This window comes from Carassius carassius, chromosome 10 (genome assembly GCF_963082965.1).
Source record: "Carassius carassius chromosome 10, fCarCar2.1, whole genome shotgun sequence".
NCBI lineage: Eukaryota > Metazoa > Chordata > Actinopteri > Cypriniformes > Cyprinidae > Carassius > Carassius carassius.
The window spans coordinates 27431429-27443982 of NC_081764.1; the positions used below are offsets into that span (position 1 = coordinate 27431429).

At 34.5% G+C, this 12554-nt stretch overlaps 1 protein-coding gene across 1 annotated transcript; it reads left to right on the forward strand.

The window, feature by feature from the left end:
* The first annotated feature begins 6969 nt into the window (after positions 1-6969).
* Positions 6970-10422, forward strand: LOC132151353 (caspase-8-like). The gene is made up of 5 exons (XM_059559449.1): positions 6970-7103; positions 7729-8063; positions 8165-8270; positions 9295-9793; positions 9942-10422. The coding sequence occupies exons 2-5, from the start codon at positions 7758-7760 to the stop codon at positions 10066-10068; spliced, it is 1038 nt and encodes a 345-aa protein (XP_059415432.1). The 5' UTR covers positions 6970-7103; positions 7729-7757; the 3' UTR covers positions 10069-10422.
* The last annotated feature ends 2132 nt before the right edge of the window (positions 10423-12554 follow it).

Consider the following 12554-nt stretch of genomic DNA (forward strand, 5'->3'; position numbering starts at 1 on the left):
TCGTAACTTTGCAGATATTGTTTATCTTCAAACAGCAACATTACACACTAAGTAAAAAAAGTGAAATCACATTCAACCACCCCTTTAATATTATATTTATTAATTGTTCAACAGGCAAAATAAACATACGAGGCTGTCATTAAAAATGTATTCAAAATGTCTTGTATTTAAAATAAATAAAAACATATAAATTCACCATAAAATCACATTATAAATAAATGACATTATTTATTACTTTTTTTCTTGTTATTTCAGGGTTATAAATGATGTGTATTCTATATAATTTTGTTTTTGCAACTCTCAAAATACCTACTTATCATCTGTTTGTCAAGAATATTCTAATCAAGCTATGTATTTTTGCTATGTTGTGACTTTTAGCTCAGTTTTAGTGCGATTTGATATTTTTAGTCAAAATATTATTGGACTATAATACAGGCAGTTTATTTGTATGGGTAATAATTAAGGGTCAACTTCATCATCTCAAAACACACCGACAGACCCAAATGCAAAGCAAACACATCTGTATTAAGGGTTATAAATTGTTATCCTGGAAAAAATTTGACTACAGAATGTCACAATTGACATAACAAAATCAAATATTTATGTAGTAACAAGAATATAGTTATCGCCTAAGCCATATCATCCAGAATTACTCAGTATTGATGATCTCTAATATTAACCTTTTGAGTTGAAGTGGATCATGTTTATCAGGTTGAACACAGTATGTACAAGTACAGAATTACAAATCAACAGACTAAAGTATATCCATAGGTATACCCCAAGGATCCATCCTGGGTCCATTGTTATTTATGTTGTATATTAATAATTTTCCATCTGTTTGTCCTGAAACTAATATCTAAATGTACATCAACAACACTAGCAAGTGCAAGTGGCTTATGAAATTACAAGTGGCTACTGAAATTACAAAGTCTAGGTTCAGGTAACAGCTTGACTAGAACAATGGTGTTTATAATTAAATATCTCTGAAATGGTGTGCATGTTTTTTTTTTACCAAAACAAATAGCTCAAGTGAAATGCCAGCTTGTTATGTTTTTGTATCAGAAGAACAAGTACCTTGGAGATCTTAAGTTTAAAAGGTCTTTAAACGGGTCAAATTTAATCTCTTGAATTTTAGATTTATTCAAGATTACATGTCATCAGAGGCTGCTACGATGTGTTCATTATATCGTCATTTCTCTTTTTCACAAGCTAGTACAACTACTTTAAAATCATTGTGGTCTTTATATAAGCAATCACAAAAAATTCATGATTATATATATCAGACAATTTTCATCATTCAATATTAAAAATAACTGAGTTGGGATAGCATGATCAAATGCTGATGTTTGTCTCATGTTTAATATTATACATAACTTTACTTATCCATTAAAATATCATGTTAATATAAAAACAACTACATATTGGTCAACAAGAGGTGTATTATTCCCATTAGAAAGTGTTAAGTCAGTCTGTACTTTCCATTTAAGTTGCACAGGAATGGAACTCCATCCCACCAAAAATTAGATGAATGGATATTTCATGCAGTAGTTTCTCCTGTTCCACCTGCTGCCCCTCCTCCTCAACTTCCTCTTGTTGCCCTGAAGCTGTATGGACTTCCTCTTATTTGTCATCCAGATTTGTGGAGATGTCTTCTTATACCTCATAAAGAGTCTCCCTATCCACTTCTGTTCTTCCTTTCTGACATGCTTCTCTCCCCTCTTTAACCTGCTCTTCTTCACTGGAGCTGTCTTGAGGTTTTAAATGCCCAGGTTTAGTCCAGTCGTTCTCACTAATGCTGCCATCATGTTCTGGTTGAAGGTTTGCATGGGAATGAAAGCCGATTCTGAGCTGATCTCTGTCCCTCAGATTCAATATCAATAAAAATAAAAAAATAAAAAAAATATTGTTATATGTGACTTGTTTTCTCTCTCTGGATTTGAATGTATTGATGATAAATGTATAAGTTGAATGTGATCTAACTATATCTTAAACACATTCAGTCTATTAATAATCTGTACAGTTGAACTCTTACACTTTCTTATGTTTTTTTTATGTATGATGGACAATGCATTATGGTTATTCATGTTAAAACTGTGTAATTCAAATGTATAAATGTAAAATTAATTTAAAATTACATTTATGCATTTAGCAGACGCTTTTATCCAAAGAGACTTACCTAACATGTGTTCCCTAGGAAACAAACCCACAACCTTGCACTGCTAACGCAATGCTCTACTACTTGAGCCATAGGAACACTAGAATAGAAATATTATATGCAATTCAAACACATAAATCTTATATTTAGGCCCAAATATTTTTGAACTGCCCTCCTTATGACCCTTCTCACAAGTCTGACTCTATCCAGTTCTTCATCCAGAGGCTGGTTATGTTGGTTCATCGTCTCTATCATGGTCTTCAGCTCAGTACATTAGTCCTCCAGTGAATCATGCTCTGACTGGGCTGCAACTCTCCACACCTGAAAATCTTTCTCCAGAAACCTGATCATAACATCACAAATGCACTGAGCTGCAATACAACAGTACTGCACACAAGACTGCCTTTTTCCCCCCATAGTCAAGATTTATTTTGAAAAAGGGCCCACTATTTATCTCTCTGCAGATCTATCATGGCTTTCTGAGTAACACTGAGGTCTTTTTGGAGAGTAGCTGTTTCTCTCTATAACACCATAAACATAAAAAATATCCACAGACTGATTGTTTATTATGAATCATTATTATAATCTATGGATTAAATTTTACTAGGAACCCTTGTTGTACTCTAATGTGAAACGTTGAAGGTAAGTTCTGTCTGCATGCATTTAGACTCTACAGTAGCCTAACCAGAGAAGGGGTGGCAGTCAGACCTGTTCCAGGAGCATTATGCATGTCTAGATCTGCTACAGTGAAGCACTGCAGCATTGGAGAAGAGGCACTGCAGACACACACACACACACACACACACACACACACACACACACATGCAATTATCTGTATGCTGTTAAAAATGTACAGTATGCTTGCTCACTTAATGTTTAAAAGTTTATTCAGTGCCTATTTCCAACACAGAAAAACATACTGTACAAACAAAATCTGTACCTGTTTTGCAGCTCCGCGGTGGAGCCCAGTGGCGCCCCCAGAAAATGTTAACAGGGGTGGCCAAATGAGGCCACAGTACATTTTGGGGTGGCACAATAAAATAAAGAAAAAAAAATAAGTTTTACAATATAGACAAAAATTTATATCTGTGAGTTCTTGGATTTTATCGATAACGATAATTACACTATTTTGCTGAGTGTTATTATGCTGATATCTTATTTTTAATTGTGCTGACACCTGATTTTTTTTTTTTTTTTTTACCTTTACACCATTGTTTCTAAAAGTGTGCACCATATTTTAGGTCAAATACTTGCATTTGGGCTGTTACCAAGCAAATGCAATCAGTATCAACAAAATTGATCTTTGCAATGCAGATAAAACAGAAGCTGCATCTGAAGTGCCATTTAGATGTTTTTACACACTGTTTAATGTAGCACCGTGGAACATGGAATACTTTAACCTGCAGTTACAGATGAATAAATAATGTTTTGATATTTTAAAGATAAAACATTGAAAACTGATGTTTGAAATTATTTAAAAAATGAAAAGGTTCCATAAAATGTGAAATTAAAACCGCCAATAGGTGGCAGCGAGTCACTGTTAATAAGTGAGTCATTGCGATTGAACCGAATCATTTAAACGGTTGATTCATTCAGGAACGAAACACTTTAATGTTGCTCAGAGACGCAAAACTGTGGCTGCAGCAGCTGCTGCACTTTTTTTCACTTCTTAAACTATTGTGAATTTACATTCTGCATTTAAATTAATAGTACCCACTGCAAATAATCCTAGTTCAGGGGTGGCCACCCCTTGGGGCCGCCCCTGGTGGAGCCTGCTCTCAGGTAGACCCCGAAGCCGCCGTCAGGCGCCGTAATTTGCGCCATTTAGAATTTCAGCCGCCGCCAGCCAATAATTTCCTAAGCCAAATTGAGCCGCCATCTGATAAAGTTTGGCTGAGCCGGCTAGAATCATTTGCATCATATAATAATTCTATCACATAGAGACATACACACACACGAAATATATAAACAATACACGAGATCTATTTTCCCACTGGTTTCATAACAGCACCGTCTTGTGCTCGTTGCTATGATACACAGACTCACAGTGAATTGACGACCAATTAAAATTGCTCGTTTTCCGTGCAGAAGAAGCGATGCATTTTTTTTCTCGCACTGAGGTGAAATGGCGGAAAGAAACAAGCAAGGTAATTTTGATCTCACTTACTTTCCTAATTCCTACGTACTTTTTTTTTTTTTTTTTTTACTTAGGCCTAGCCAGAGTTTTGTTAAATCTTCAGGGCACGGTTGCACAAACACCTGAATCAAAGATTGATGTTATGAACCAAATATTCTGGAACGGAGAGATTTATAGCACTGAACGTGATATTACTGCAGTAACAAACCACCGTTTCCACATTACTAATTCACGACTCATGCTTCAGTGTACATTGAAGTGAAATGTGCAAAACTTTGTCCAAAATAATACTGATAACAGTGTGTGTTTATATTAAGGCGAGACACGGCAGGCAAAAACATCGTTTTTTTTCCTGGTCACTTTTGAGATTTTTGGATATTTGTCTTCAATAACAACATATCTTCTTTCAGACTTGTGGTGAAAAAAAGTCCGAGATACACATTTAGGTCTTTATTTTACTACACTTCTTCTGTTTGCGTCTGTAGATTTATCATAAATTCAACAAAAGTTTGCGTTCTTAATCAACATACTTCTCCGCGATCTCTGACGTCACCCTCTCATCACATGCACCGTTTAGCTATCTCTCTTCTGTACAGTCCTGTTGGATCCAAATATGGTCATTTCCTTTTTATCAGCAACCAATCGTGAAAGTAAAAAGACTGAATGCGCGATCTCATTGGCTGATGATAAATCTTTGAAGCCCGTTTTCTCAAAATGACCTTTCTCTCATACTCCAAGTCCGAAATCTCCACTTCAGTAGTACCTAGTTATATTATGAAGACATTTACAGAGGGATTTGTAAATATATTATTCCTAGCCTGATATATAACATTTTATTCCAAAAAACATGGCGAAAATAATTTTTTTAAGGCTATTGACACAGTATATTCTGATTTACAGGATAACAAAAGTAGATATCCATAAATCCCTCTGTAATTTTTTACCATCAATTGTAGGCTATTTGAAAATGTTTAGTAGCATACAGACTACAAAATAAATATTTGCATACGTTGTGAAAGTAAAATCTGGTGTTTTCTTTATTACATTGTATTGCATTTTGTAGAAATATAGTGTAAGCCATGCATTCCTTGGAAAGATTGAGATCTAGTTAATCAGTATAACATAGACATCTGTAGACACGAAGTGGCAGCTTCAGCCATTTGCAGCTATGAAAAATTTGGCGGCTGCAGCAGCCATTTAGGTTTTGGCTGAGCCGGCTAGCCAGCCAATAACTTCATCAGCTAGCCATTATTCTCAAAACAAATGGCTTCGGGCTGTACTCTCAGGGCTCTCTTTCTCTCTGCTTCTCTCCGAGTGTGTCGAGGTACCAAAGAGTGTCTAGCGCTGGAGGCAAGTGATGCCACTGACTCCTTCCAGAATGGCTAAACAAGCCCTAATATATGTAACCAAAAATGTATAGCATAAATTAAAAAAAGGAAGCATTCTAGTTCTAATTCTTATCTTCTTGAGTGAGATTAATCATTGGTTCCCCAGAACTGGACAAAGTATTTAGAACTGGGCACAAATCCTGCAGTTACACCAGGTGCACTGTGGTTTGAAATGAAATGATTGAGAAATATATTGCTGGTGGCTGAGATAATGTAATGCTAATGCATACAGCTGTTATTCAAATAAAAAGAAACATGAAAACTCACTCTGACAGAGTTTTTGTAACAAAAAGCTTTAGAGCAGCTCAATACACTGCAGGCCGAACCTCATTTAGACCTTCTATGGGAGAAATACATGAAATGACACTTGAAAATGAGAGAATAATAACTGCAATTGCATTTACTGCAAAACATGGCTGGTTTAAATAAAATGAAGGGATATTTTTTGATGATTGTACTATTTAAAAAAATGTAGTTGGCCTTAATTTGTACCAATTCTTTTGTAGCATATCCAATATAAATAATAAGTAATAAATATATTATTATCTACAGACCCTCTCCAGTGGTCAGTACTCCTTTTTACACAAACATTAAAAATAAAAAATGCAGACTTTTATTAATGCAAAGAGGGAACAAACTTGCCAGTGCTGTCCAAATCCATAACAGTCCACTGCATGATAATTTTAATTCTGGAAAACTGGAAAAAAATAACAAAAATAAATAAATAAATAAATAAATAATTATAAACACAAAATAAATTTGCTGAACTTAAAATAAAATAAGATTTAGCTTGCACCCATTGTTTTTATAAGTTAATGTATACAGTATATGTATACTTATTTGTTTTGTTTGCTTTCCTTACAATATTATAAATATTGGTAATGTTATTACTTGGCTTCTTGGTTTTCAACCTTTGAAAAATCCTTATTTATTTACTTATTGAATGATTGATGGTTTATTTATTGGATTATTTATTGGTTTATATATTTATTGGATTCCCCCTCCTCTTAGTTCAGCCTTCTGCGTGGAACAACAACTGAAGATGGATAAACAAGGGACATCTTTATATTTTGTGTTTGTACTGATCACGTAAATTGTGTTGACTCCTTTATTTCTGTAGTGATTTGGCGGGGACGAGGGACAATATGTAGGGGATTTGTTAATGACTAATTAAAATTCTATTTTTTTCCTTCTTTTTCATTGTTCATTGTGAGGGTAATTGTAATTATGGTACGGTATTGTAATTAAAATAAGTATTAAAAAAAAAAAAAAAAAAAACACTTCGAGGCGGAGCCCCGCCCCTTCGTCCAGACTGGGCTACTTGAAAAGAAGACAAGAAAACCTTGAATATCTGGCAACCCTATAGTCTTTGAATCAGGCGCGGCCACGGTAATTTCGAGGGAAAAACTCATCCGATAACACGGTGGGTGTTTTACATTTGAAATTGTAAATGTAACATACTATTTATTAATAAGAACATATCTTGATGCGTCTGTGCTATTATCACTGCAAATTACAGAGGCTGCGATATGTATAAATGTAATTTAAGTAAAGTTAGTCCAAATAGCTAGAGCTACAGTTTCGCCATGTTCAATGGAAGGTAATAAAACGAAAGCAAAAGAATAGTCGAAAAACTGCTCTAAAACCGATTTATCTATTTAATATTAAAGTAATAAACACATAATAGTAAGTTGACAAATAAGTATTTGATAATACAGCAAACGATTGAAGAATCGATCTTAAACATAAAAGTGAATTTATGGCTCACCTGATCGCTGTAACATGAAATTCCTTGAGTGAACATCGAGCCTTGTGCATCATAGACTCGGTTTCGATTTCTTAGTGTTAATAATGTATTAGAGCTTTTATTTCACTTAGTTCATGTCAGTAGCCTACTATCGGCTATTATTAGCTTGTTAACTTTTTGTAACTTCGTGTAGCCTACTATAGTATAGCATACAGCTTTGCTTTGAAGTGAATATGAACAATTTACTGTACTGACTACAATTACAAACTGACATTAACCTCTCTGTTCTTTTTCTCTCCAGCTGCTTAGGGTTGAAAGGGTTGCTTAAAAATGGACAAAAAAGAATCATTTAATAGAATTTGCCAAAATAAAGTTTTCCTCTTGGAGACTTTATCTGTAGAAGCCGAAATCATCTTGCAGCATGTGCAGCAGGCTGGAATTATTACTATGCGTGAATACGGGAACCTCTCAGATATTCCTCAAAGAGAGAAGAGAGTCATCAGCCTACTTGACAAACTCATGGGAAAGGGAGAGGAAACTTGTCGCAGATTCATTGAACTTTTAAGAAAGGATGACATATTGGAAATCTTTCCTTTATTAAAGGATCATGCCGTTATTTCTTCTCCAGCCAATCCAGTGCAGGAGGTGAACATCATGTCTGAAATATTCACCCTGCTGTAAATGCAGCAATCAAATATGTTCTGTTCCACTGATGTGTGTATGTACTTTTATTTCAGGTTCGTCAATACAAAATAGCACAAAATCCACGTGGTACCTGTGTAATCATCAATAATGTACATTTTGCGACCTTAAAAGAAAGAATTGGATCAGATCTGGACCAAAGTTAGTTTTTTTAAACATTTCTTGATGTATTTAGTTATTAGCATAATATATTTTATTGGAATAGATGACTCTCAAATGAAAGTTTGCTTAAAATGTACTAACCCTCAGGCTGTCCATGATATAGATGAATTTGTTTCCTCAATCAAAACAGATTTGGGGAAGTTTAACACTACATCACTTGTGCACCAATGGATCCTCTGCAGTGAATGGGTGCCGTCAGAATGAAAGTTCAAATAGCTGATCAGTACATCACAATAATCTACAAGTAACTCCAGTCCATCATTTAACGTCTTGTGAAGTGAAATGTTGTGTTTTGTAAGAAATAAATCTATCATTAAGGCGTTCTAACTTTAAACTGTTTCTTCTGGCCAAAATAGAAGCTGTCATCCACAATAAGGCATTCTCCAATGAAAAATTCCTTCCCCTGTTTTTGCGTGTAAATAGAACTTGATCTGTTCATACTTCTCTCCCGATTCAGATGACATAACTTTATCACTGGAGAAAGCAAGCTCAGATTAAGGATAAAGAGCTCGTATTTTAGCTGAAACCAACAATTTAAAGATAAAATATTTAATGATGAATTTATTCAAAACACGCAGCTTTTCACTTCATAAAATGTTAATTGATGGACCAGCGTCATGTGGATTATTGTGATGTTTTTATCAGCAGTTTGGACATTTATTCTGACGGCACCCATCCGATTAGTGAGGAAGTGCTGTAATGCTTAATTTCTCCAAATTATACAAAGAAACAAACTCATCTACACCTTAGATGACCTGAGGTTGAGTACATTTTCAGCAATTTTTCATTTTAGGGTGAAATATTCCTTTAAGTTATTTACTTTTAATTATTGTGTAACGAAATCTTTATATAATTGGATTTGCTTTAATTATTCTAATTATCTATTGATTTAGAAATGTTTTTTAGAATATTTAATTGTAATTATTTATAAATATTATTTCTTTATAATTATTTGTATAGCTGGATTGATGGAGTTGTTCATATTCTTTCTTTTCAACCGCAGAGGAACTTGCAAAAGTTTTCCACTGGCTGGGGTTTGAGGTGGTGGTGCACAGAAATAAAACTGCTGCTGAAATGAAGAATCTCCTCGAGGGCATGGGGAAGACAGTAGATGGAGACTGCTTTGTATGCTGCATCCTCTCCCATGGCATTAAGGAAGGGGTCTGTGGAACCGATGAAAATGTTATTTCTGTTGATGAAATACGAGAGCCTTTCAATGGCATTAACTGCCAGAGGCTAATCGGCAAGCCCAAGCTGTTTTTCATACAGGCATGTCGTGGGAAAAGAAATCAAAATCGTGTGCAAGTCCAAGCAGATTCTTCAGAAGATGGAGAGTCAGAGATGGAAGTGGATGGTGATGATTTTGATATCACAATCCCGGCTGACACGGATTTCCTCATTGCCAGGTCAACCACTGACGGTCACCTTTCTTATAGAGACCTAAAAGAGGGCTCCTTTTTTATTCAGTCACTTTGCCGAAAGCTTAAGAAACATTGTCCAGAGTAAGTTTATAACATGCACTTTTTTATGCAGCATTTTTATGTGCATTAAAATTTGAATATGGAGAAAACGATAAAGGATTACATGCACAAAATCAGATGTATTATCAAAAAAGTTATTTTATTTATTCATTAATTTTTTTGTTTCCAGGGGTGAAGACATCCTCACTGTCCTGGTTCATGTGAATAATGAGGTTAGCAGTCAGGGAATCATCTGCAAACAGATGCCCGTCCATGAAGTCGCCATGAGAAAGAAACTGGTCCTGCTGCCACCGTGAACCACTGCAAGCTCCTGCACTGACAGCATGGCTTACTATGCATCATGGTTCTATAGGATCATTTCTAAGGGGATCTTTACCTACATTCCTGTGTCTTTGCTGATGTTCTTAAAGGAAGTTTTTGTTTTTAAATCAGGACCAGGACTGTTTACTTCAAGGCAACCATGAGCCATTTAAGATTTGTTTTTCACGTTTTCTAAGTAACTTTTTGATGAAAATTTTTTAGACATTTGTACTGTTATTTTAATGTTCTTTCTGTATCCAGTTCAAATAAACTAATCCAGGTATTTTATAATAAAATGTTTAAATATGGTAATTTAATGCATTTAGAATTAAATGAATTTTGATATACTATTACTCATAGTCATCTGCAATGCAACACATAAGCATAAATATGTCATCAGATAGGACAACAGGAACTGTTATGTATCAAATGTAGGTTTAACCAATGAGCTGTTATTTCTACAAACTGTTTGTAACTAGTGCTTGAATTAACAACATTGCATTAAAGTAATTCAAATTCCCTACAGAGATAATTGAAGAAAACGAATTGACAAAAATAAACTGAATCCCATTTTTGGTGATCATATGCAATTTTTTTTTTCATATTTTATTTAATAATGACAAAACTGAGATTAATGAGGCCTACGAAAAATATTTTCCAAAATACATTCCAAAAAAATAAATTATAATATTGCATAACAAGGGATTTATAAGCTATTTTTTGTGTCTTTTTTGAACAGGAACACCAAAAGCGTTATAGGCATTTGAACACAACCTGAGACAAGTCTCTACCCGCACATCAAGTGTTGTCCTGCACTGCACTCTGTTGCGATGGGTCCCGCAATCATGCAGGTCTCTAACAGGAAGGTGCCTGTTATAATTTTATGATCAAGGCTCTGTAACTTGTTTTTCGATAACAAAATATAAAATATTTTTTATAAAAACGTTAATATTTAAATGAAAAAAGTGCACAATACACTACTTTTGAATGCATAATTAGTTTTGTTCATAGCAATAAGATTAATTGCAGACAATAATGCGATTAATTGCGATAAAAATTTATTCGTTGCCCAGCACTAATATATATGTATTTATACTGATTTTAATGTTATCATAACCAAAACATAAATAATAGGACATTTTGATTCCAAGGTATTACTACCTTTAAAATACATGTCTATAATGACTACAAATGTTAGTTTTGATCAGTCTTAACCCATCAGCTCCATTTGTATTTGGAATACATTCAGGAAGGTTTTCTTTGTCTCCCTGCATAACATAAAAAGCACTTAATAATATAAAAATGGCTCAAAAATATACTTTTTAAAATCAGAATCTGTATAATCTAAATAAGACATTTTTGACTGTGGCCTATTGGTTAGAGATTTGGACCTAAAGGTCACAGGTTCGAGTCTCAGTACCAGCAGGAAATGAGAATGAACAGCGCTCTCTTCCACCCACATTACCCATAACTGAGGCACTTAAACTCCAATTGCTCCCTAGGTGCTGCAGCAATTGTCCGCCCACTGCTCCAGGTGGGTGTTCAATATTGGCAGAGGACAAATTCCAAGTACGGAACACCTTACTTGGCTACATGCCACTTTCACTTTCATTGAAAATACTTGCTTGTGAATTCCTCCCTACAGACTTCTTTTTCTTTAAACCATCTGATTCTTTGACTTACTTCTGCTCATTTTTGTTACACTGAATTGTCTGATTGTTGTTGCCGGCAGTACCAACTGTATCAATCAGTAATAACAACAGAAACATTATGCTTTTATATCAACAAAATTATGCATCAAATTTAGAACTCCTAGAAATTGAAATGGCTTTAAAATATTTGTGCACATTTGTACACAGGCACGAAAACATAAATAAGTAAACACTCAGTACTCACCTCAATCAAAGACCAACGCTTAAGTAACAATGCAGACCAAAAATAATAATAATTAAATGGCTGTCGTAAAGAATATTGAAAAAAGCATTTAAAAAAAGTAACTTACTTTCATTAAAATTATTACAATTTCCTTAAAATGTGAACTCAAGGACCAAGTGTCTCCTTATATAAATTGCATTATCATGCAATTTGTTAAATCGAAACAACTTCATTATTTACTTATTTAATACAGTTAACGCATAATTATCTGAAATTGGAATTACTTTTTTCCAATATTCCAATATTCTGTCACAGCTTTAACTAATAAATGACAATTCAGAAAAATAACTATTTTACTGCTTTTAAAGCCACAAACTGTGCAAGAGTGTAACCACATTGGGCTGTTCATGATTGTCAGGGTGGGGGACCAAATGTAGGCCTTCTTAATGAATTCAACTTTCAAATGTAGATAGCAGTTAACTACTGATAGCCTATTTCACGAGTTCACACTTACATATAATTAGCTGAAGTATTATAATGCATATTTGGCATGCTGTCCGAGGAAGGGCTCCGAGCTCGGGAACGGCCCGAACCTAGAGTACCCCCC

Bases quoted from the DNA above. Each gene is read 5' to 3' on its own strand.
- LOC132151353 (XM_059559449.1), top strand. From the start codon at position 7,758: ATGGACAAAAAAGAATCATTTAATAGAATTTGCCAAAATAAAGTTTTC. The intron at 8,271-9,294 runs GTTAGTTTTTTT...TTTCAACCGCAG, and splicing joins TGGATCAGATCTGGACCAAA to AGGAACTTGCAAAAGTTTTC. The intron at 9,794-9,941 runs GTAAGTTTATAA...TTTTGTTTCCAG, and splicing joins CTTAAGAAACATTGTCCAGA to GGGTGAAGACATCCTCACTG.